Source organism: Oncorhynchus kisutch, linkage group LG25 (genome assembly GCF_002021735.2).
Source record: "Oncorhynchus kisutch isolate 150728-3 linkage group LG25, Okis_V2, whole genome shotgun sequence".
Taxonomy (NCBI): domain Eukaryota; kingdom Metazoa; phylum Chordata; class Actinopteri; order Salmoniformes; family Salmonidae; genus Oncorhynchus; species Oncorhynchus kisutch.
The window spans coordinates 21,339,204-21,366,469 of NC_034198.2; the positions used below are offsets into that span (position 1 = coordinate 21,339,204).

The 27,266-nt window shown below is 42.8% G+C and overlaps 2 protein-coding genes across 3 annotated transcripts in view; one reads left to right on the forward strand and one right to left on the reverse strand.

Moving 5' to 3' along the window:
- The window catches only part of LOC109870379 (inactive rhomboid protein 1), a 44,802-nt gene extending 42,690 nt beyond the window's left edge, over window positions 1-2,112 (reverse strand). For both annotated transcript variants that reach the window (XM_031804728.1, XM_020460868.2), the window contains exon 1: window positions 1,776-2,112. The gene's annotated coding sequence lies outside the window, so the exon portion shown is untranslated. The remainder of the gene's footprint in view (window positions 1-1,775) is intronic.
- A 23,729-nt stretch (window positions 2,113-25,841) lies between these two features.
- hbae4 (hemoglobin alpha embryonic-4) lies at window positions 25,842-27,266 on the forward strand. Its single transcript, XM_020460718.2, has 3 exons — window positions 25,842-26,195; window positions 26,571-26,775; window positions 27,033-27,266. Exons 1-3 carry the CDS (start codon window positions 26,104-26,106, stop codon window positions 27,159-27,161), a joined length of 426 nt encoding a protein of 141 aa, XP_020316307.1. The 5' UTR covers window positions 25,842-26,103; the 3' UTR covers window positions 27,162-27,266.

Consider the following 27,266-nt stretch of genomic DNA (forward strand, 5'->3'; position numbering starts at 1 on the left):
TTGACGTGCCTGAGGAAATGTCATGCATGTACTTTAAAACAGAAAGCAAACAGGCCTACTTATTGTACACTCTTAGAATTAGTGGTGACTAGAGGAACCCTGGAGAACCTCAAGGAACACCTGGAGTTCCTCAAGGAACCATTGCTAGTCAATGGTTCATATTTGCACCTTTGACTAGTTGAGGGGTTCTTTGAGGAACCTTAAATGTTTCAATTGGCAAAGGGTTTCTGGAGGAACCCTGGACTGGAGGTGTGGCTTAGTAGGGGCGTGGCTTTCAGATAGATATTTTTAGGCCACTTATGGGAGTAAATGTCATTCCTGTTCATCTGTTTTGTTGTATTGTCATCACATGTTAAGGTTGAACACTAACAGTTTTGTAGCTTCAATGAGGCTTATAGAGGTGTATGACATGCAAATTCATGAAGCATTCCTTGTTTTTACCCCCGCACCTCACAACTCCAGTTCAACTCCAGTTCCCTCTCACAAAACCAGACCAGAACCAGGAACCATTCATCACCACACAAGAAGAGGCGCGGAGGAAGGACCAAAACTCTAAACCTACGCCTAAAGCAGGCGACAGGGGAGTACCATCAGCACCAGACCACCAGAAGAGGCGTGGAGAAGGGACCAAACACCAGACCTTCACTCGAAGCGAGCAGCCCACAGGGAAATTCCACCATTGACCTGCAGGTCTAGGGCTCCCTTGTGTGTCTGCTTGCTGCTCAGGTTCCTTCCTGCCCTCTATAGATGCCAACCCAGCCCCCGTTCCCGGTTCTTGGTTCCCAATTCCTGTTTTTCCTGTTTCTTCCCAGGTCCCCAGTCCCAGCACCAAAACCAGCACCAAAACCAGCACCAACCCCTGGTTTCCAGCCCTGGTACCAGCACGATTTCCAACCCGGCCCCAGCACCAACCCCTGGTTTCCAGCCCTGGTACCAGCACGATTTCCAACCCGGCCCCAACACCAACCCAGGTTTTCCTGGTCCCAGCCCCAACAGCAGCACCAACCCTGGACACAGCACCGACCAACCACAACTACCACCTCCATCCAGCAACTGCCAGCCCAGACCCTACAGCTTCTCCTCCCCAACACAAAGACACACACCGGCAACCACTCCACCAGACCAACCATGACTAACTGACTAACTAATTGATGGACTGATACCTGATTATTCACTGAATATATTTGAATATATTAGTTTTTTTTTCTTGTTGTTTTTTAATTTGATCTGTTTAGCTTAAGTTGGTTTGATTACTTATCTTATTTTTTGACTTGTTTATTGTTTTGAATTTTAACCAAATTGATTTGACATTTATACTTATAGTGTATTTTGAAAAACTGCACTGACAAGTGAAATTAAATACATCTTTACACAGAAGTTCCTCAAAGACCCGTTTCAGAGGGGTTTTGAAATATAAATGTTCCCTCTGTATGGCACTGTTTGGAACCCCAAAAGGGTCTTCCGGCCCTGGCTCCTTTACTTCTACGTGTGTATGCTACAGCATCACGGATGCAATACTATCGGCTTGTCACCGTGGGCTGTACAGTCGAAATCATGTTTTGAACAATTGAAATGTGTTGGATTGAGGCCAAATGCAATCCTCTCTCATTATTCAAATCCTATTTTCCCTCGAATAGCCTATACAATGTGCATCATAACATAGATTTGGCATCTCCAGTAGAAAACTCAAAATGTTAAGTTTGTAATTCTCTGCACTTTTTTTTTACAGTAGCCTACCAAAGCATGCATGGTCTCATAATTGCCAGAACACCTACCTTGCTCCGGTCCTCAACAGCTTGCTCCACCTTGTTGGTCGCACTCCGATGAACAATATACCGTGTAAATCAAGTCACTTCATGATTCAATCATGCAACTGCAGGATGACATCTACAATATAACCTATTTTATAACTGCATCCGAAAGGAGGGGATTCTGTCACTCTCACAAACCGTGTCCTCTTCGTTGCCTTAACAGAGACACTCTCCCACCGCTGGCTGTCCCCGAATCGGCTCGGCTAATTCCGCGGGGAATTTCAGTCCGTCTGTACCGTTGACACGCGAGGTTGACTGTGCTGTGCTGGAGAGAAACCGAGCGTTGTTAAACGTCACCGCCAACCGGTGTGCCCGCGCTATAGCAGGCGCGCGTGCGTCTTCTTTATGCGTGAGTATGAAATAGAATACACCGTTCTACCATAGAGAGCCAGCCATATATGGTTCATGTAGTTGTGAGAGCATGTTATATTTTTCCTTATCCTTTAAAACTCATTGCAGCCCCTCACCTCTGATGGGCCATGGATACCTCCAGATACTAGATACCCTAACCAGTGAAGCCAAGAATAACACCACAGAACCCCTCCTGGCAAAACCCTACCCAGGTGGGCTCTTTTCTCCCTCCTACAGAGCCTGCGGGCTGGGTTCGTGTTCTGTTCTGTCTAACGGTCCTCCTTTACATCTGGGTTACTTTTTCTGTCTACACTGTCTATTCGTCACATACACGTGTTTAGTAGATGTTATTGAGGGTGTAGCGAAATGCTTGTGTTTCTAGCTCTGACAGTGTAGTAATATCTAACAAGTAATATCTAACAGTTTCACAATTTATACCCAAAATACACGTAAATCTAAGTAAGGAATGGATTAAGAATAAGTACATATGTGTCAGAGCAGCATTGGACTAAGATATAGTGGCTTAGTATAGAATACAGTATATACATGAGATGGGTGATGCAATATTTACACACAATTAAAGTGACTAACATACCGTAGAATAGTGTAGAGTACAGTTTATACATATGAGATGAGTAATGCAGGATACGGCTAGTGGCTAGTGTTTAATTTCCTTAAAGTGGCCAGTGATTCCTAATCTACAGTTGAAGTCGTAAATTTACACACACTTAGGTTGGAGTCATTAAAATAGTTGTAAAACCACTCCACAAATTTCTTGTTAACAAACTATAGTTTTGGCAAATCGGTTAGGACATCTACTTTGTGCTTGACAAGTCATTTTCCAACAATTGTTTACAGACAGATAATTTCACTTATAATTCACTGTATGACAATTCCAGTGGGTCAGAAGTTTACATACACTAAGTTGACTGTGCCTTCAAACCGCTTGGAAAATTCCAGAAAATGACATCATGGCTTTAGAAGCTTCTAATAGGCCAATTGACATAATTTTGGGTCAATTGGAGGTGTACTTGTGGATGTATTTCAAGGCCTACCTTCAAACGCAGTGCCTCTTTGCTTGACATCATGGGAAAATCTAAAGAAATCAGCCAAGACCTCAGAAAAACAATTGCAGACCTCCACAAGTCTGGTTCATCCTTGGGAGCAATTTCCAAAAGCCTGAAGGTACCACGTTCATCTGTACAAACAATAGTACGCAAGTATAAACACAATGGGACCACGCAGCCATCGTACCGCTCTGGAAGGAGACGTGTTCTGTCTTCTAGAAATGAATGTACTTTGGTACAAAAAGTGCAAATCAATCCCAGAACAACAGCAAAGGACCTTGCAAAGATGCTGGAGGAAACAGGCACAAAAGTATCTATATAAAACGAGTCCTATATCGACATAACCTGAAATGTCGCTCAGCAAGGAAGAAGCCACTGCTCAAAAACCGCCATAAAAAAGCCAGACTACGGTTTGAAACTGCACATGGGGACAAAGATTGTACTGTTTGGAGAAATGTCCTCTGGTCTGATGAAACAAAAATATAACTTTTTGGCCATAATGACCATCGTTATGTTTGGAGGAAAAAGGGGGAGGCTTGCAAGCCGAAGAACACCATCCCAACCGTGAAGCACGGGGGTGGCAGCATCATGTTGCTTTGCGGCAGGAGGAACTGGTGCACTTCACAAAATAGATGGCATTTTTAACCAGTCAAGTCAGTTAAGAACAAATTCTTATTTTCAATGATGGCCTAGGAACAGTGGGTTAACTGCCTGCTCAGGGGCAGAACGACAGATTTGTACCTTGTCAGCTCGGGGATGTGAACTTGCAACCTTCCGGTTACTAGTCCAACGCTCTAACCACTAGGCTACCCTGCCACCCCATGAGGAAGGAAATGTATGTAGATATTTTGAAGCAACATCTCAAGACATCAGTCAGGAAATTAAAGCTTGGTCGCAAATGGGTCTTCCAAATGGACAATGACACCAAGCATACTTCCAAAGTTGTGGCAAAATGGCTAAGGACAACAAAGTCTAGGTATTGGAGTGGCCATCATAAAGCCCTGACCTCAATACTATAGACAATTTGTGGGCAGAACTAAAAAAGTGTGTGGGAGCAAGGAGGCCTACAAACCTGACTCATTTACACCAGCTCTGTCAGGAGGAATGGGCCAAAATTCACCCAACTTATTGTGGGAAGCTTGTGGAAAGCTCCCCAAAATGTTTGGCCCAAGTTAAGCAATTTAAAGGCAATGCTACCAAATACTAATTGAGTGTAAACTTCCGACTTCAACTGTATGTCTATAGGCAGCAGCCTCTGATGTGCTGGAGATGGCTGTTTCACAGTCAGTGGTGTAGTATAGAATACAATACTGTATATATGAAATGGGTGATGCAATATGTAAACACAATTTAAAAGTGACTGAGGTACCGTAGAATTATGTGGAGTGCAGTTTATACATACGAGATAAGTAATATTAGATACAGAAACATGTTTAAAGTGGCCAGTGATCCTTTTCTAAAAGTGGTCAGTGCTTCCTAATCTATGTCTAGCGGGGTGAACAGGCAGTGGCTCGGGTGGTTGATGTCCTTGATTATCTTTTTGGCCTTCCTATGGCATTGGGTGCTGTAGGTGTCCAGGAGGGCGGGAAGTTTGCTCCCGGTAATCCCTTGGGCAGACTGCACCACCCTCTGGAGATCTTTACGGTTGTGGGCGGTGCAGTTGCCATACCAGGCGGTGATACAGCCCGACAAGATGCTCTCAATCGTGCATCTGTAAAAGTTTGTGAGGATTTTAAGTGTTAAGCCAAATTTCTTTAGCCTCCTGAGGTTGAAGAGGCACCTTCTTCACCACACTGTCTGTATGGGTGGACCATTTTAGTTCGTCAGTGATGTGTACGTCGAGGAACTTAAAGCTTTCCACCTTCTCCACTGCGGTCCCATCGATGTGGATAACACCTGAGAGCAGAATACCCCATTTGATCTATTCACCTGATCACTGTTATTCGTCATCATGACCAATCACTGTGTGACTCACTCAAGGGCATCATGAAATCCCAAAATATGAGGTGGTACAAAGTACGTAATGGTCCAGAAGTATAATTTTTTGCATTTTTCCTAAACACTGAAACATGTTTTTTCTGCAATCTAGAGCCATAATCATTATGCTTAATTCTAGGTATGTCACGGCTCTTGTCGGAATGAGTGGACCAAAGCGCAGCGCGGTAAGTGTTCATGATACATTTTTTTACTCAAAACACTTGAACAAAATAACAAAGAGGGAAAACCTAAACAGTTCTGTCAGGGGCAGACACTAAACAGAAAACAACTACCCACAAAACCCAAACGAAAAAGGACAACTTATCTATGATCCCCAATCAGAGACAACGATAGACAGTTGCCTCTGATTGGGAACCACACCAACATAGAAATAAAGAAACTAGAATGCCCACCCTAGTCACACCCTGGCCTAACCAAAATAGAGAATAAAAACCTCTCTATGGCCAGGGTGTGACAGTATCCCCCCCCCCCCCAAAGGTGCCTTCACAGCGGCTGCTCTGGTGTGGGACGTAGACCCCCCTCTGCCCACAGATCCCTCCGCTTTGGTGGCGGCCCTGGTGCATGGACCTTCACTGGAGGAACCGGGCCGCTGATCATTGCCGGAGGAACCAGACCACCGATCATAAGTGGAGGCTCCGGACTGGGGACCATCGCTGGAGGCTTAGTACGTGGCGCCGGAACAGGTCTCACTGGACTGAGAAGACGTACTGGCAGTGGAGCTACCGCAACACATCCTGGCTGGATACTCACTTTAGCTCGGTGAGTGTGGAGAACTGGCACAGGACGCATTGGGCTATGACTGCGCATTGGACGCATAGAGCCAGCGCAGGACACACTGGACCGTGGAGGCGCAACGAAGGTCTGAAGCAAAGCACTGACACAACTCGTCCTGGCTGGATACCCCCAGTAGCCCGGCACCGTCGTGCAACCCGCCTCACCAATTTATATATTTTTTTAAAGAAAGTATTATTTACCTCAAATCTGTAATCCTCCATAGAAGCTAACCAGAAGCTAGCCAGAAGCTAACCAGAAGCTAGCCAGAAGCTAACCAGAAGCTAGCATGAAGCTTACCACAAGCTAATCAGAAGCTAGCCAGAAGCTAGTTAGCTTCTTTACTGGCTAATCGTTAGCATTCATCTAACCACGGTTTGTGGTCATCAGCTATCCTTTAGCTCGAAAATCTATCGCCAGTTTTGTATAGCGCGGCTCGGACCGGAACATACCTGACCTATTTTTCTCTCCATGTCCCCGGATTTCAACCGCAAGCTCTGGACATTTAAACCTGGATCTCGCAGCTAGCTAGCTGCTATCCGTGTGACTATTAGCTTACGTCGATTCCGGAGCAAACATCAATTATTCCGGAGCTAGCCAGCTGAAGAGTTCCATCAGTCACTCCTGGGCTACAATCACCTATCCGGACCCATTTTACTGCCAACGCGGAGCCCCACCGGGCCTTCACAACTGGACTACCGACGTTATCTGCCCGAGGGAGTTATCCAGCTAGCTCCTCCGTCGCGACGTTACCTGAACGCCCATCTGCGGTCCGCTAATAGTTAGCTGTCTTATCGGCTGCTATCTGAATAGACCTATCGGACAATTTTTTTCTTTTTTCTTGGGCCTCTATAACTATATCAATTTTTTTTTTGTGAATTGGATTGATCCCCTCTACCACACGGAACCCCACTAATCCTACCGACAGAAACGCATGAGGTGGTTAAAAAAAGACCTCCAACCTATGCTAGCTTGCTACCGATGGCCCGGCTAGCTGTCTGAATCGCCGTGACCCCAACCAACCTCACTACTCACTGGACCCTTTTGATCACTCGACTAAGCATGCCTCTCCTTAATGTCAATATGCCTTGTCCATTGCTGTTCTGGTTAGTGTTTATTGGCTTATTTCACTGTAGAGTCTCTAGTCCTGCTCCCTATACCTTATCCAACCTATTAGTTCCACCACCCACACATGCGATGACATCTCCTGGTTTCAATTATGTTTCTAGAGACAGTATATCTCTCATCATCACTCAATACCTAGGTTTACCTCCACTGTATTCACATCCTACCATGCCTTTGTCTGTACATTTTACCTTGAAGCTATCACCCCCAGAAACCTCCTTTTACTCTCTGTTCCAGATTTTCTAGATGACCAATTCTCATTGCTTTTGGCCGTACCCTTATCCTACTCCTCCTCTTTTCCTCTGGTGATGTAGAGGTGAATCCAGGCCCTGCAGTGCCTAGCTCCACTCCTATTCGCCAGGCGCCCAGCCTTGGTTTCATGCATGTTAACATTAGAAGCCTCCTCCCTAAGTTAGTTTTTTTCATTGCTTTAGCACACTCTGCCAACCCGGATGTTCTAGCTGTGTCTGAATCCTGGCTTAGGAAGACCACCAAAAATTCTGAAATTTTCATCCCAAACTACAAAATTTTCAGACAAGAATGAACTGCCAAAGGGGGCGGTGTTGCAATCTACTGCAAAGATAGCCTGCAGAGTTCTGTCCTACTATCCAGGTCTGTACCCAAACAATTTGAACTTCTACTTTTAAAAATCCACCTCTCTAAAAACAAGTCTCCCACCGTTGCCGCCTGCTATAGACCACCCTCTGCCCCAGCTGTGCTCTGGACACCATATGTGAACGGATTGCCCCCCATCTATCTTCAGAGCTCGTGCTGCTAGGCGACCTAAACTGGAACATGCTTAACACCCCAGCCATCCTACAATCTAAGCTTGATGCCCTCAATCTCACACAAATTATCAATGTACCTATCAGGTACCTGCCCAAAGCCATAAACACGGGCACCCTCATAGATATTATCCTAACCAACTTGCCCTCTAAATACACCTCTGCTGTCTTCAACCAAGATCTCAGCGATCACTGCCTCATTGCCTGCATCCGTAATGGGTCAGCGGTCAAACGACCTACACTCATCACTGTCAAACGCTCCCTGAAACACTTCAGTGAGCAGACCTTTCTAATCGACCTGGCCGGGGTATCCTGGAAGAATATTGCTCTCATCCCCTCAGTAGAGGATGTCTGTTTTTTTTTTTAAATGCCTTCCTAACCATCTTAAATAAGCATGCCCCATTCAAGAAATGTAGAAACAGGAACAGATATAGCCCTTGGTTCTCTCCAGACCTGACTGCCCTTAACCAACACAAAAACATCCTATGGCGTTCTGCATTAGCATCGAACAGCCCCAGTGATATGCAGCTTTTCAGGGAAGATAGAAACCATTATACACAGGCAGTTAGAAAAGCCAAGGCTAGTTTTTTCAAGCAGAAATTTGCTTCCTGGAACATTAACTCAAAAAAGTTCTGGGACACTGTAAAGTCCATGGAGAATAAGAACACCTCCTCCCAGCTGCCCACTGCACTGAAGATAGGAAACACTGTCACCACTGATAAATCCACTATAATTGAGCATTTCAATAAGAATTGTTCTACGGCTGGCCATGCTTTCCACCTGGCTACCCCTACCCTGGTCAACAGCACTGCACCCCCCACAGCAACTCGCCCAAGCCTTCCCCATTACTCCTTCTCCCAAATCCAGTCAGCTGATGTTCTGAAAGAGCTGCAGAATCTGGACCCCTACAAATCAGCCGGGCTAGACAAACTGGACCCTTTCTTTCTAAAATTATCTGCCGAATTGTTGTCACCCCTATTACTAGCCTGTTCAACCTCTCTTTCGTGTCGTCTGAGATTTCCAAAGATTGGAAAGCAGCTGCGGTCATCGCCCTCTTCAAAGGGGGGACACACTCTTGACCCAAAATGCTACAGACCTATATCTATCCTACCCTGCCTTTCTAAGGTCTTCGAAAGCCAAGTCAACAAACAGATTACCGACCATTTCCAATCTCACATACCTTCTCTGCTATGCAATCTGGTTTCAGAGCTGGTCATGGGTGAACCTCAGCCACGCTCAAGGTCCTAAACGATATCTTAACCGCCATCGATAAGAAACATTACTGTGCAGCCGTATTCATTGATCTGGCCAAAGCTTTCGAGTCTGTCAATCACCATATTCTCATCGGCAGACTCGACAGCCTTGGTTGCTCAAATGATTGCCTCACCTGGTTCACCAACTACTTCTCTGATAGAGTTCAGTGTTTCAAATCGGAGGATCTGCTGTCCGGACCTCTGGCAGCCTCTATGGGGGTGCCACAGGGTTCAATTCTTGGACCGACTCTCTTCTCTGTATACATCAATGATGTCGCTCTTGCTGCTGGTGAGTCTCTGATCCACCTCTATGCAGACGACACCATTCTGTATACGTCTGGTCCTTCTTTGGACACTGTGTTAACAACCCTACAGGCAAGCTTCAATGCCATACAACTCTCCTTCCGTGGCCTCCAATTGCTCTTAAATACAAATAAAACTAAATGCATGCTCTTCAACCGATCGCTGCCTGCACCTGCCTGCCTGTCCAACATCACTACTCTGGACGGCTCTGACTTAGAATACGTGGACAACTACAAATACCTAGGTGTCTGGTTAGACTGTAAACTCTCCTTCCAGACCCACATCAAACATCTCCAATCCAAAGTTAAATCTAGAATTGGCTTCCTATTTCGCAACAAAGCATCCTTCACTCATGCTGCCAAACATACCCTTGTAAAACTGACCATCCTACCAATCCTCGACTTCGACGATGTCATTTACAAAATAGCCTCCAATACCATACTCAACAAATTGGATGCAGTCTATCACAGTGCCATCCGTTTTGTCACCAAAGCCCCATATACTCCCCACCATTGCGACCTGTACGCTCTCGTTGGCTGGCCCTCGCTTCATACTCGTCGCCAAACTCACTGGCTCCATGTCATCTCAAGACCCTGCTCGGTAAAGTCCTCCCTTATCTCAGCTCGCTGGTCACCATAGCATCACCCACCTGTAGCATGTGCTCCAGCAGGTATATCTCTCTGGTCACCCCCAAAACCAATTCTTTCTTTGGCTGCCTCTCCTTCCAGTTCTCTGCTGCCAATAACTGGAATGAACTACAAACATCTCTGAAACCGGAAACACTTACAGTGGGGCAAAAAACTATTTAGTCAGCCCCCAATTGTGCAACTTCTCCCACTTAAAAAGACAAGAGAGGCCTGTAATTTTCATCATAGGTACACTTCAACTATGACAGACAAAATGAGGGAAAAAAATCCAGAAAATCACATTGTAGGATTTTTCATGAATGTATTTGCAAATTATGGTGGAAAATAAGTATTTGGTCAATAACTAAAGTTTATCTCAATACTTTGTTATTTACCCTTTGTTGGCAATGACAGAGGTCAAATGTTTTCTGTAAGTATTCACAAGGTTTTCACACACTGTTGCTGGTATTTTGGCCCATTCCTCCATGCAGATCTCCTCATCTTTTTAAGTGGGAGAATTTGCACAATTGGTGGCTGACTAAATACTTTTTTGCCCCACTGTATCTCCCTCACTAGCTTTAAATACCAGCTGTCAGAGCAGCTCACATATTACTGCACCTGTACATAGCCCACCTATAATTTAGCCCAAACAACTACCTCTTTCCCTACTGTATTTAGTTTATTTATTTATTTATTTTGCTCCTTTGCACCCCATTATTTTTATTTCTATTTTGCACATTCTTCCACTGCAAATCTACCATTCCGGTGTTTTACTTGCTATATTGTATTTACTTTGCCACCATGGCCTTTTTTATTTTTTATTTTGCCTTTACCTCCCTTATCTCACCTCATTTGCTCACATCGCATATAGACTTGCTTCTACTGTATGTTTGTTTTACTCCATGTGTAACTCTGTGTCGTTGTATGTGTCGAACTGCTTTGCTTTATCTTGGCCAGGTCGCAATTGTAAATGAGAACTTGTTCTCAACTTGCCTACCTGGTTAAATAAAGGTGAAATAAAATACAAATAAATCAAATAAAGTGCATGGAGCTGGAACAGACCGGGGACACCGTGCGTAGAGTTGGCGCAGGATAACCTGGACTGAAGAGACACACCGGAGGCCAGGAGCACTGAGCCGGCACAATCCGTCCTGGCTGAATGCCCACTCTAGCACGGCCACTGCGGGGAGCTTGCACAGAGTGCACCGGGCTGTGGATGCGCACTGAAGGCATGGTGCGCAGAACCGGATAGCATGGTGCTTGACCGGTCACTTGCTCCCCACGGTAAGCACGAGGAGTTGGCTCAGGTCTGAACCCTGACTCTGCCAATCTCCCTGTGTGACCTCCCCAAAAATTATTTTGGGGGTTGCCTCTCGTTCCTGCATCGCTGCTCCAACTCCTCGTAACGTCGCCGTTCCGCCTTTGCTGCTTCAATCTCCTCCTTCGGACGGCGATACTCCCCGACCTACGTCCAGGGTCCTTTTCCGTCCAAGAAAGTGTGAAGCATGCCAGCAGTTCCAACATCTTACCACTGCTACACCTGGCTATCAGCGAGCCATGTCTGGTAGCGAAACAGTTCATTCAGCCTCATTTAATGCCTTAAAAACATAGCTGATATGGCTGACTTGCTTAAACAAATGTAGTTTCTATATAATAGAAATAGATAATTCAGATGTGCAAACTTTTTTTTTTATATATTTTTTTTAAATAATTGTTTTGGCAAAGAATGTGGGGCTCAAAACAGGTGGGGCCCTGCCCCCTCCTTCCCTGAATGACGGGCCGGCACTGGCCAGCAAGCATGCCAGCTAAGATAGTTAGACAAGCTTGCGAAAGAATGAAAGAAAGAAAGAAAGGACAGAGGCAAAGCAGGGACTTGATCCAATTTTTAAAATCTGCTTGTGTCCCGGGAAAACAAACATCTGCTTGTTAAGAATAACATCTGTTTTAATGTCTCTACAGGCCTGTCAGGTACATTGGGTGCATGACTGCTTTTGGAGCAGGTGTCAGAGAATGTTTCTCAGAGAGAAAAATATGGATATGGCACAGAGAGAGGGAAAATGATAAACATCAGCCAGGGACCGTCTCCAAATACTCTGTAGCATGATACCATCCTGGCTGCATGGTAACACAAATATTGTATCTTAAAGAGTGGCCGTGTCCAGTATAAATATTTTAATTCTTCACTGTATAAATACTTCAAGAGCCTCTCCACCCATTTCCTTTAACATCCACTGACAGGGTGATAAAATCATCGTGAATACAGCGCAGACTCATTTCTAGAGAAATGTAAATCACATTGAGCCTCTCAAGCAATTTGCTCTGACATCTACTGAGACTGTGGGACAGTCAAAGAAAATAATAGTTATAAAGTAAAATACATCTCTTAACAGGTTGTTATACTATTACCCTATGAAGACAGGCCCAACCAATCATCAGGTTGACCTTGCGAACTTTGTCAGAACCTAAATATAAAGAACCAGGGAGACTTCCAACAAATGATTTAAACCTCTTTATGTCCTAGCATCTATACCCCCAGGACTGCTGTGTGTGTGTGTGTGTGTGTGTGTGTGTGTGTGTGTGTGTGTGTGTGTGTGTGTGTGTGTGTGTGTGTGTGTGTGTGTGTGTGTGTGTGTGTGTGTGTGTGTGTGTGTGTGTGTGTGTGTGTGTGTGTGTGTGTGTGTCTGTGTGTGTGTGTGCATTCTACTTCCTCCCTGCAGACCTGTTTTGGGATGCCTGATGTTCGGTAACACACTGCTGTGCGACCGCTTCAAAGCTCCCTTCCTCCTGCCGGAGCTCTGAGGCTCTGAGCAGGAAACAGCTCTGGCAGCACTTCACAGAATACAGGGTCAGAGAGCTGGGGCACTGCGGCTGCTGCAGTGTGGCTACACACATACACCACCACCAACCACTACAAATATACACTGAACAAAAAATATAAACGCAACATGTAAAGTGTTTGTCCCAGGCTGAAATAAAAGATCACAGACATTTCACATACGCACAAAAAGCTTATTTCTCTCAACTTTTGTGCACAAATTTGTTTACATCCCTGTTAGTGTGCATTTCTCCTTTGCCAAGATAATCCTTCCACCTGACAGGTGTGGCATATCAAGAAGAAGATTAAACAGCATGCTCATTACACAGGTGCACCTTGTGCTGGGGACAATAAAAGGCCACTCTAAAAGGCCACTTTTGTCACGTAACACAATGCCACAGATTTCTCAAGTTTTGAGGGAGTGTTCAATTGGCATGTAGACTGCAGGAATGTCCACCAGAGCTGTTGCCAGAGAATTGAATGTTAATTTCTCTACCATAAGCCGCCTCCAACATAATTTTTGAGAATTTGGCAGTACGTCCAACCGGCTTCACAACCGCAGACCACGTACGTATATGGCTTGATGTGGGTAAGCGGTTTGCTGATGTCAACGTTGTGAACAGAGTGCCCCATGGTGTGGATGGGGTTATGGTATGGGCAGGCATAAGCTACAGACAACGAACACAATTGCATTTTTTTCAATGGCAATTTGAATGCACAAAAATACCGTGACCAGATCCTGAAGCCCATTGTGAGGCCCATTTTTTAAAGGTGTCTGTGACCAACAGATACATATTTGTATTCCAGTCATGTGAAATCCATATATTAGGGCCGAATGAATTTATTTCAATTGACTGATTTCCTCATATTAACTGTAACTCAGTCAAATCAATGTAATTATTGCATGTTGTGTTTGTATTGTTGTTCAGTATACATACAAATGCACACACAGATACTGTATACACAAACACAGACATGCCATAATTAACCAGAGCACTCCAATGTCTGTGGAGTATGTCCTGTTATCATACAGTAGATTTACTGGGAACTTCTGCTGCTCAGATAATTGGCCAGAACAGAGAGAGAACTCTAGTTTCTGATGGTTTATGGCACTACGGTGGTTGGAGGGCCACGTCTGGGAAGTACGAGACAGAGCCACTTGGACAGGCCAGTCAGTCCCAGTGGAGCGCAGCTGAACTGGAATAACAAAGTCCCACAGAGGTCAGAGAGGGAGCAGAGGGGAGCATTCTCATGCTTTATGGTACCTGTTTCTCAGCCGTTTCTCACACGCATGCCAGGGGGTGTCTGGTCTGGTCTTTTGAATAGTGTATGGTCATGTCATCACAAGCAGCCACATTCATGGCCTAACCGTCTGCTGTCAGACCCATAAAATACTGGGGCCAGTGGTGACAGAAGGAACGAGATGAAACCAACCAGAAGTCCATGCAAGGGACGACCATAATGTATTCTACAAGTCAGCTTTTACACAGTCACATCCATTTATTATTAGATCATTTCAAATACGTTGTGGCCTAATGCTAGCCTACAATATTTCCTTATTATAAAGTGCGGCTTCAGATGTTAATGAAAAGCCTATGTAAGAGATATTATGGCTGCAGGGTAGATAGTAGCTAGGGTCTGAGAGACTTACCAGACTACATTAAAACCTAACAGAGCAACTACCTTCTCTGCAGAATCCCGCCCTGACTTTTTTATTGAGGAAAAATGTACTTGCTTCAAATGTGATATGTGGTTGTCTTACCGAGGTACCTTACGATGAATGCCCTAACTGTAAGTCGCTCTGGATAAGAGTATCTGCTAAATTACTAAAATGTAAATGTATTACCCAGAGTCAATAATCCTCAACCACCTCGTTTAGTTATTTTTAAAGCTTTTTCCCCTCTCTTCTCTCTCTCTTTTCATCTCTCCATTTCTCTCTCCCTCAACTTCTCTTTCTTTCTTTCTCTCTCTCTCTCTCTCTCTCTCTCTCTCTCACTCACTCTCTTTCTCTCTCTCTGTATAGACACATTAACTGAGGAAAGAGAGGGACAGTGAGATAGAACGCCAGACAGACAGAGAGAGAGAGAGAGAGAGAGAGAGAGGGAGAGCAAATGTAACCGTGTAATAGCTTTTATAAGGCATGCAGGCCTTTCCCCTCCCTTTTAATTGTTTTGTAGCCTGTGTGAGCCCTAAACTACGTGCAGGAAATTCAGAAAGCCACTTCCCTTTTGAATAAGCTGAATACAATGCACAAGCAGAACAAATGAGCTTTCAGTCCAATCTATGTCGGTCAGGATGGAGTGAAGGCTTAAAGGATATAGTGGAGAAAAACAGATTGAGATATTTTTTTCTTTGTAAATTAGAGTATAATTCTTCCATTCTAAAAGTTACTGTACAGAGATACGTTTGCTATAGCTTTCTAGACACTTCACCTCAGTGCTCCTCCTCGGTATAACAGTTCAAAATAAAGTGTTAATCCAATAAGAAAGGGCTGGACCAAACCACCAAGTATTACAGTTATTTGTTTAAACTAAAATCCTGTTATTTGTTTCAACTAAATTCCTGTTATTTATTTGTGGGTCCCACCTTGCTCTCAAGATCCCAAGGCGTTAACAAGGCATTCTGCCTTATCCCAAGGCGTTAACAAGGCATTCTGCCTTATCCCAAGGCGTTAACAAGGCCTTCTGCCTTATCCCAAGGCGTTAACAAGGCCTTCTGCCTTATCCCAAGGCGTTAACAAGGCATTCTGCCTTATCCCAAGGCGTTAACAAGGCATTCTGCCTTATCCCAAGGGTTCTCAGCTATAAGCACTGCTTACCAGTGGGACGATGTGAACTCACAATCACAACGCTCTGTTTTAATGTTTAGAAACGTTAATAATCATCGCTTGTGATACACTTTTCTAATCATATGGAACTATGTTTCATATCAGTGACAAATAATCTTTCAAATAAAAACATACACTTACTGTAGCAGGTCAGAACCATACGGCTGTGTGCCTCCAGCCGATGAACTACACTTACTGTAGCAGGTCAGATCCATACGGCTGTGTGCCTCCAGCCGATGAACTACACTTACTGTAGCAGGTTACTGTAGCAACTACACTTACGCTACACTTCCTCCCCAGTTACGCTTACACACAGTAGTTAATAGACAGTTAATTAGCACAGGTGGTCATCTCTGTCTTCCGTCTGTCTTTTGTAAACAAGCGCTGTAACATGGAGATTTGGCAATGTGGGAACACTAACCCTAGCCCTGTAATTTAACCTTGAGTTAATTTTGGGGTATTTTTCATTGATATGAAAGATGCGTTTCCAAAAACGTACCGCAAGCGGTGCATGTTATGAGTTGGGGCTCTTAACAAAACTCCCACGGCCATACAATACCTTCATGAATAGACGCTGAAGGTACTTAGTGTCCATGAATGGGCTAGGTCCCACCTATCTTAACGTTTAAAGTCTATTTTTAGCTTTCAAAGTGGGTTGTGTGGGTTTGTGTTTTCGATGCATGACTAGCACATTTAGTCACTCATGGGTGGACCATGAGATGAGTCATCACCTGACAGATACTGAGGTCACCAGGTGACACAGAAAACTAGGTATCACCTCACCTCTCACTAAAGGAGAGACCAGGCAGGGAATGCAGTTACAGAGAGAGATAATTAGAGAGTGGGAGAGAGGAGAGAAAACAAGATAAAGAGAGAAAGAAGGAGAGAGAAGGAGAGAGAGAGAGAGTGAGGAGAGAGAGAGAGAGAGAGAGAGCGAGAGAGAGAGAGAGAGAGAGAGAGAGAGAAGGAGAGAGGAGAGAGAGAGAAGGAGAGGGAGAGCAAGGAGAGAGAGAGAGAGTGAGGAGAGAGAGAAGGAGAGAGAGAGAGAGAGAGAGAGAGAGAAGGAGAGAGAGAGAGAGAGATAAGGAGAGAGAGAGAGAAGGAGAGGGAGAGAGAGCGAGGAGAGAGTGAGAGAGAGAGAGAGAGAGAGAATGCATTCCACCTGTTTCTTTCATTTCAACACACGGCTCTAGGCCCTGGCTACAGTATGAACACACCCAACCCATCCAACAGCAACACAATAGTAAGATAGTCATCTTGATTAGGGGAAAAGCTGGATGTTGTTCAGTCCTCCTCCTTCTCCTCCTCCTTCACACTCCCTCTATGATGCAGGAAGAACTAAGAGAATGCATAGCACGCTCTCACCACTGATTGTGTGTGTGTGTGTGTGTGTGTGTGTGTGTGTGTGTGTGTGTGTGTGTGTGTGTGTGTGTGTGTGTGTGTGCGTGTGTGTGTGTGTGTGTGTGTGTGTGTGTGTGTGTGTGTGTGTGTGTGTGTGTGTGTGTGTGTGTGTGTGTGTACATTATTTTAAATGAACTTTTGAGTCCCACTGTACTGGTGTTAGAATAACACATTTGAAAGTGTTAAATATATAACTCTGTTGCAGGGTTCCCCATTTTCCTCTTAAAGTGTTCAAAGGAACTTGATAGTGGTGTCTGCATAGCTCTACTGTAGAGTATTACGCAACACCTACAGTGTAAAACATAACACTCAATTTAAATTCAACTTTTCTTAGTGCTGAAGCTGTTACACTTTCTCAGTGTAGTAAATGAACACCTGTAATGTTACAGTAAATAATTGTTGAGTGTTGTTTTAACACTGTATGGTGTAAAGCATAATTTATTTCATTTTTGAGTAAATTGTAGAGTTAACACCCATGACTGTTAGTGACAGAGACATTGTTGTTGAATTCTTTCCTTTTAAATACCTGTGGCTTTCATCAAGTGAGTTCCTAGGCAAATGTTATCAATACGTTAAACATTACATATATCATAAGGCCTGACATATTGGCCTAACTGATGGATTGGTTTTACCCTAACACAGCAGTGTTAGGAAACTCCTAGTTTGCAAGTCACATTATACTGGCTGGCAAAATTATGTGTAATTCCTATTGGAATCCAGCCAAAGTTAGGATATCCAACAGTCGGAATTTGTATTAAACTGTAACCTGCATTCAGAATGACTGTTAGGATTAGGAAACTTGATTTACAAAAAAAACATTTAAACCTGAGTAAACATTTCAGTAACGGGTGCAACAAGTCTAACTAACTGATTGGATTAGTTAAGAATGTTATTTATCTTTGTGTAGCATAAGATTAATCAATCAATCAATCAATGTACACATATATTAAAAACAAAGACTATTCAACTTGCAGTAGAGCATGCTGGGAAATATGATAATGTTGGGTGTGGTTTTGATGGAACTGTTTTACTCTCCACAGTGTTAAACAATAACTCTGGTTGCTAACACCAACTCAGCTGGTTATTTTACATCACGGAGTGTTAATTTCACTCTTACAGAGTGATTTTCACTCCTGAATCAACACTAGAAATGTTACACTGAAATATCACCAATTTGCTGTGCACACTGATTATTCTGTGTCCGGCTGCATGACAGAGGTCAGGGTTAACCTCCTATGGATCAGTCACCAACATCCTTCCTGTCTGCTTCTCATTCTGAAAATCTTCACAGATGTCCCATCACTCCCTCTTTCTTTTCTCTGATATTCCACTTGCTGTTTTGTGTTTGCTACAGCCCCTTGGGAGAGTTAGTTTGTGTTTACGACAGAGCCATCTCCATTCCTGTAATAAGTCTTATTTACCTGCAACTCTTATACTTAAATTAGACAGATAGAATTATGTAGACGGAGGAGAGAGGACTATTCTCATACACCTGCGATATGCCGAGCAGAGGTCTGTCAAGGACTTGGAAGTCTAACACAATGGTGTCACCTGTTGGACACTCATTGTAACTGCACTTTGTCCTTGCATCCCAAATCGCACCCTATTCACTAAAAAGTGTGCTAATTTTCATGCCTTTAATAAAGGCAGCAAAGCTAGACCTTGACCTGAAAGGTACAACAGAAACCTCCCTCAGCAGGGAAATATAGTGAGACTTTTTTTCTCATGAAAGTGCAGTTTTTTTTAACAACAATATCATGTTGCAGGACTCATCTCATGGCTGTCCTCTTTCTCCATGCAGGTTGATGGGTCAAGTGGGCTCCTGACTGTATCCATCTTGGCAGGTTTACGAGCTACAGGCAGGAGCAGGCAGACTTCGCTGCAGGTGATGGCTAACACTGCAACTAAAACAGCGTGGATACAAATGCTACGACAGAGTGTTAGATGAAACATAGTATTAAACATTAGGATTAGGTAATACAATTATACAATGAAATAAAAAAAGTTGTAGACTGGGCTAAAATCAAACTAAAAGCTTGAGTGCCAAACAATTCAGAACACCGGCAAACATCAGCCGGACGTGAGGTATTACTAGGTATTACTAGGTATTACTAGGTATTACTAGCTAACTTTTATGAGGCCTAAAACCATGGTTGAATTACAACAACTGAAGCATGCATTTTAAAACATCTAGAAGCTCCTGTATGCATCTGTCTTTATGTGTTTCCGTGAGTTCATTTTGACCGTCTCTGTTCAGTAGCTTAAGATGTGATGAGAAAACAGTGAAGTGAAAGTCTGTGTGAAGGACATCTGCACCATCTGTATAACTCATCTCTGTATTTCATTTATTTATTTCATCAGGGATCTGTCCACTAACTATGAAACACAAAATACACCGTGAATGTAGGTTTGACATGAAGTCTGGGGTTGGCTTTCAGTGCATGGAAAGTACTCTGGAGAGTGGAGTGTTGGTGGGTGGGGTCTGATTAAACGCAGACAGGGCCAGGCTCAGCTGGGCATTGGTTGGCATGAAATGATGACAGACAGCCAATGTGGAGGGTCTAGATACAATGCTAAAGGCAAAACTAGCTTATAATGGAATTGTCATCTTGACCAGGAACAGCAGCTCATCCAACTTGTAAGGGATTTCTTAACTCAATGTTACAGGAAAATATGGATTTTTGTCAAGCGATTTGGTCTCTATTCTCATGGATATGGATACTGTGCTTTCAGACTGAGGAAACATTTAAACAGATGACAAACCAGAAACATCTACATATTCTGTCTGACAGCATTGGATATTTAGTCATTATTTTGTTGTTTTTAAGTTGCTATTTAGTCAGGATTGTCATTATTTTGTAACAACCTTTTAATTTAATTTAGAAGTCAATATTGAGTGAATAGAAACATAACAGTATGTTATTGTTTGATCTGGCTCATCCTATGCTCTGTAGTTAGGGTAGCAGAGAGATCCCTCTTTCTGCTAACTCATGCTTCTGCCTGTAAACACATGTAGAAGTTGCCCTAACCACTGATCTAGGATTAGATCATGTTTGAACTCCCTAGGGGTTAGGGTTAGAATTGTATGTAGGGGTAATCTGATCCTAGATCTGTGTTTTGGGACTTCAACCTACTTCTACACAGTGCGTCACAGCGCCCTGGCCCCCTGCCCCGCCCTGAACAGAGCCCCAGTCTGGTGCTGCTGATAGGGGCAGCTGTAGGCCTTTATCAGCCCCCTCCCTCCCTTTCTGAGAAACCTGGGCTGACCTCTCCCATACCTGGGCCATGCCCACTGGAGTTCCAACCATAGATATGCAGACAAATGCAAAATAGGTACATCTGGTTTTAACAAAAAGTGTGTGGTTCCATAGTAAATAAAGCAATAAATACACATAAATGTATCTAAGAGCAGCTTATTTGTAGTTTTCTCCATTTATGTCAGTATAAGATCTAACACTGAGCTGCTGTTGTACCCATCGTATGAGTACAGTATGTAAAGCCTATGTATAGCCTACTGTACACTACTGTAGAATAAAGACTATCATCCTACAAGATATTGCAAGCTCTCTTGGATGTTGGTTTTATTGTAATATGTTTTGTTGGGACCCTTGAATTGGGACTTAATTAATGCAGATGTTAAACATGCTGTGGAACCTTGAAACATGGGCAGGGAAAATATCTTAACCACTAGATGGCGCATTGTTGATCCAGAAGACAAGCAAACCTTTACTACAACCTGGCTCGGGTTGAAGACCTATATAGAGACATGTAGTAAGGCTCATATATAGGTTATTCTACAGAAGGGGTAACAATACAGGGTTGAAAAAAATAGCTAATTTGTATCCTAATTCTAGCAAATCAGATAGACATATTTACTACTCACACAGCTTGTTTGTATTGCATATATGACATTTTGTCCTGATTCCTTACCACCCCAATAAATGTGTCACTACTGAAACATAGTGTAAAAGTAGCAGTAAATGGAGAACCATGCACAGTAGTGATCATATTCATTAACCTTCTATTACAGATTCATCTTAGACATTTTATTAGAATGCAACATTTATGTGTTGATTTTATTAGTCTGAAACATATTGATTGATTTAATTACTTATGCATCTAATTAATTATGTTGTTAGATGTTTAATTGCCACTTTTCCTATCTTCATTGTAGCAAAATATCAGGTGTTTTAGTAGTGACATTGTTTTGGTTGTGACCTGACGTATACATTCTGAACTTAATTGCTTACTTAATTAACACCATATCGAATGAGGCATGTGATTGATGTATTCATGACGATCAATAAAATACACAATTCTTTCTGTCTGTGTCTTTCTGCCTTTTCACTGGTATGATGTTGTCATGGAAACCTGGTTCTGGATGGTGAGTTGTGGATAATGAAACCAATTCTGGGCTATCTCTGAAAACAAATGTGTGCCCAGTTTTACTCCCAAAATGCAAATTGTATTGTATTTTTCTCTGACTATCTGATGTACTTTTCAGCATGTTGGCACCTTATGGATGTACCTTTCCTTCAACAACTCTACAAATAATCCAAAATAGAAATAATGATCTAAGTGTTTAATGTAGATGTAACTTTCAGATGTTTTTTTCAATAAATGTAAAAAAAAAATAGTGGACTAACAGTCAAGTGTCAATCATAGAGATAGATAGAGGACTCTTAATGGATATAACCCCTTTTAGTATAGACCTTGCAATTGAGGCCTTCCACCATTTTAAAGGAGTGATCTGGGTGGGGATTCCTATGGGTTAATGATTATAGTTTAGTACAGTACAGTACAGTCAAGTTGAGTATAGTTCAGTAAGTACAATACAGTAGAGGACAGTACAGTAGAGCACAGTACTGTAGATCACAGTACAGTACATTATATATGTCTATGTTTGTGTAACCGATGTGAAACGGCTAGCTAGTTAGCGGTACTGTGCGCTTCCATTATTAGCTCAGGAAATGTTTTGTGTCATTACATACAGCCAGGGGGAACTATTGGATATTAGAGTGGCGGGAACTCACCAGAAATTCCAGCATTACGACCAGGAATATGACTTCCCTGCAGCAGATCCTTTGTTCACTCTCCCCAGAGCAATTGAACTTATTCCAGAGGCCGAACCAAAACATCGCCGGCTGAGGAGAGGCACTCGAGGCAGCCTGCTGGCTCGATTTAGAAGAGCGCACACCACCCACCGCTTCTGAGTATATTACTTGCTAATGTTCAGTCTTTGGATAACAAAGTTGATGAGCTTAGCGTAAGAATTTCTTTCCAGAGAGACATCGGGGCCTGTAACACAGAAACATGGCTCTCTCGGGATACTCTTTTGGTAAAGCCAGCAGGATTCTCAGTGTCACGCCCTGACCTTAGAAATCCTTTATTCTCTATTTTAGATAGGTCAGGGTGTGACTAGGGTGGGCATTCTAGTTTCTTTATTTCTAGGTTGGCTTGGTATGGTTCCAAATCAGAGGCAGCTATCTATCGTTGTCTCTGATTGGGGATCATATTTAGGCAGCCTTTTCCCACCTGTTTGTTGTGGGATCTTGTCTATGTATAGTGGCCTGCGAGCACTACATTAGCGGCACGTTTCGGGCTTTATTGTTTTCTGTGTGTTTCACTTCCAAATAAAGAGGATGGAAACATACCACGCTGTATTTTGGTCCGATTCATATTACAGCGATCATGCACTGCCTGCAACTACAAGGCTCTCCAGAGGGTGGTGAGGTCTGCCCAACACACTACAGGGGGCAAACTACCCGATCTCCAGGACATGTACAGCATCCGATGTCACAGGAAGGAACAAAAAGATCATCAAGGACATCAACCACCCAAGCCACTGCCTGTTCACCCCGCTATCATCCAGAAGGCGAGGTCAGTACAGGTGCATCAAAGCTGGGACCGAGAGACTGAAAAACAGCTTCTATCTCAAGGCCTTCAGACTGTTAAACAGCCATCACCAGCACATTAGAGACGGCTGCCTATAGGCATAGAGTAGAAATCACTGGCCACTTTAAGGTATAGAACACGAGTCAATTTAATAATGTCTGGCATTACTCATCCCATATGTATATACTGTACTCTATACTATTCTATGGTATCTTAGTCACTTAATAATGTTCACATATCTGGCGTTACTCATCTACTTTGTGCATGACACGAGTCATTTTCCAACAATTGTTTACAGACAGATTATTTCACTTATAATTCACTGTATCACAATTCCAGTGGGTCAGAAGTTTACATACACTAAGTTGACTGTGCCTTCAGAAGCTTCTGATAGGCTAATTGACATAATTTTGGGTCAATTGGAGGTGTACTTGTGGATGTATTTCAAGGCCTACCTTCAAACAGTGTCTCTTTGCTTGACATCATGGGAAAATCAAAAGAAATCAGCCAAGATCTCAGAAAAACAATTGTAGACCTCCACAAGTCTGGTTCATCCTTGGGAGCAATTTCCAAATGCCTGAAGGTACCACGTTCATCTGTACAAACAATAGTACGCAACTATAAACACAATGGGACCACACAGCCGTCGTACCACTCAAGAAGGAGACGCTTTCTGTCTCCTAGAGATGAACGTACTTTGGTGTGAAAAGTGCAAATCAATCCCAGAACAATAGCAAAGGACTTTGTGAAGATGCTGGAGGAAACGGGTACAAAAGTATCTATATATGTGGATATATTGAAGCAACATCTCAAGACATCAGTCAGGAAGTTAAAGCTTGGTCTTCCAAATGGACAATGACACCAAGCATACTTCCAAAGTTCTGGCAAAATGGCTTAAGGACAAAGTCAAGGTATTGGAGTGGCCATTACAAAGCCCTGACCTCTATCCTATAGAACATTTGTGGGCAGAACTGAAAAAGTGTGTGCGAGCAAGGAGGCCTACAAACCTGACTCAGTTACACCAGCTCTGTCAGGAGGAGTGGGACAAAATTCACCCAACTTATTATGGGAAGCTTGTGGAAGGCTACCCAAAACATTTGACCCAAGTTAAACAATTTAAAGACAATGCTGCCAAATACTAATTGACTACATGTAAACTTCTGACCCACTGGGAATGTGATGAAAGAAATAAAAGCTGAAATAAATCACTCCATACTATTATTCTGACATTTCACATTCTTAAAATAAAGTGGCGATCCTAACTGACCTAAGACAGGGAATTTTTACGAGGATTGAATGTCAGGAATTGTCAGGAACATGTCAGGAACATTTAAACTCAGTTTATTTGTCTAAGGTGTATGTAAACTTCCGACTTCAACGGTATATACTACTGTATCTTAGTCCATTCTGCTCTGACATCGCTTGTCTATGTATATAGTCTTCATTCATACTTAGATTTGTGTGTATTGGGTATATGTTGAATTTGTTAGATATTACTACACTGTTGGCGCTAGAAGCACAAGTATTTCACTACACCCGCAATAACATCTTCTAATCCTGTGTATGTGACCAATAAAATTTGATTTGATTTGACATGGTAGTACTCTTGTAGATCAGTTGGTAGTTCATGGCACTTGCAACTTTAAAATGAAGATAGCACAGGCAGCGCCATCGAGGCTGTCACAGACACCATAATGGCATAGATACAAAGGTGAGACCTCTGTAAATGTATATGGTGTCAATTGTTTAGGTTGACCATTTCGGTTTGGATAATAGCTAGTATATGGCTGGATAGTTTTCATTTGGACAGATGTACATCACAGCAAACATATATATTTTAGTCCCAAAACAATACTTTACGTATTTCATGAAATATTAATGTTCGGTAGTGACACTTCTTAAAAATACATGAAGCTTTACCAACTTGCTCACTTATTTTCTCCAAAATGATTGCAGACAGACTACTTGCCATATGGCCATACTGGAGAGGGTGCAATCCCATCACCTGGTGATATTTGTAGGGGTGTGTCTTAAAGCACATTCATTCTACAGTCAGCTAAAGTCTGTTTCGGTAGTGACATCAAAAGTTGGGACAGCATTTTTCAGAGAAAGATGTTTAAAAATAAACTGAACACTAATAAGATTTGTATCTTTCAATGTGGTAATAGAACGCCTCAATGTGTTCTATTGAAATAATAGTGTTAAAACAAGTCATGGTTTCAGATGTGTATTTATTTTCAAACATGAAGTTTAAGAGTCGCTGTGGGCCAGCCACTTCTGAATAGAAATAGGTGTATAAACAATGGCTTTGTACGATATTCATTTAACAATGTTTGTTATTGCCTTGGAATTCATTAGATAACTAAATCTACATTTGGACACTTTTTGGAAGTGGGACAGCAATTACACCACTTCTGTAGAATCACCCATATACATGAATATATTTACAATATGTGTCACGGCCAAGTCAGTTGCCTGGCCCTGGCTGGTATGTATAGATTACGATAAAGGGAGCAGAGATTAGGTCAAAATCAGTAACCACAGCAAGGAATTTCTAAAGGGTAGGGTAACTTTGTGACACACCAACTGCAACATCACACATTCACCCAAACCACTGTATTCGGTGCATTTTAAGTCCATTTTATTACAATGCATTAGGCTTAAGTAGACTTACATTTTACTTCATTACATTATTATTTTCTTATGTTTTTTTATGGTCAAGTTAACTGTGTGTCTAAAGAGGCCCCCAGTAGACCACATGACGCATATCAGAAGATGTTGGGTCTTCTGCGCAACTTGCCCACCCTTAAGTGGTTATCTCTCTACAGCATTCAGAAGGAAAACAACCCGAAGCAAGGAGTAGGCCTACCGCAAACGACCGCCGCAAATGACCATTTATTTTACCTCATTTAGACAATTGTTGTAAATACTGCCAGAAAAAAATGCAAGCAAATCACGTTGACGGGTTATACTGGTGCAAAAAAATGGTTGACTAACACCTTTACGCAGACCTGTGCCGTGCGCCCGTCCAGACATTCAACTTCTACGCATAGCACCAGCGCAACTGGTTACAATATGCTCACAGACCACGAAAAGGAGCTGATCGCTAAAATTTGGGACAAAATGATTCCCGTGGCTTCCGACATCGGGGCTGAATGTCTTCTAAGGTAGGCCTAAATTGTAAATAACATACAAGCAACACAGAAATCTGAACATAACTTCCTTTCTGATAAGATGGCACTTTCGATATGGTAGGCTAAACGGTGTTAACTAAGACATTTCGTTGGCAAAACTGTCTTTGCTTCTGCTATTGGAAAATGTATTTGTGAAAGGTGTCATGTATTTGAATGACAACAAAACGTATATTTTTTTTGTTACATTTTTGTTTATTATATGGTTAGCCTGTTACAATAATTTTGCAATTAAATGGGGTTCATGGTCTATTTACCCAAAGTTGGTGGGAATGGAGGCAACAACAGACCTGTTGTCAGTCACAAATATAATGCCGACTTGCAGACCTATACTTTATCACTGTATCACAGGATGATGACGACTTTTCCCGGAACGAAAACATACTTCGCCCACCTGGACATCAGACCCCGGTCCCCACACCTGCGTTCCCACGGGAAGAAAATAGTTCTCGCGATAGCTGAGTGTTCCAAAGACATCAGCTCGATGATGGTCACCCTGGCACCGCTCCAAACACTGCATGCCTACAAACTGAGAATAGACCCCTGCAACTTCAAGGTGCCTTCCCTATTTCTCTTGATTAACTTTTCCATCAGATATTAGCCCTTATCCCTATCCCTACTTATATCATCTGCTGGAACACACTCATTGTGTCCTAATCTTTACTCCTTGAATTGTGCACTCATTCACTACTCCCCACAAATTGGTGTTGGCATAGACTGGGAGTTTCCACCATATTTCTTATACCAATAATTGTGCACTTGTGGTTTATTTTATGATTTTTTTCCCTTTGTTTTGTTTATTTCCCCTCACAGCTTCTTTGTCACTGTATCCTCGTGACTTTGGCCGCTCACATGGGTGATGAGTTCGATCCTGTCGCGCACGCAGCCATGGACAAGTACCTCTCGGCCTTCGCAGCCGTCCTTGCAGAGAAATACAGATAAGGAGCATCATAGCCCCATCATATAAACCAAATGTTGCTGTTCCATTAACTTAGAGTATTTTATTTGTGTGTTTTTCTTTTGTAATAAAACATGACAAACACCTGA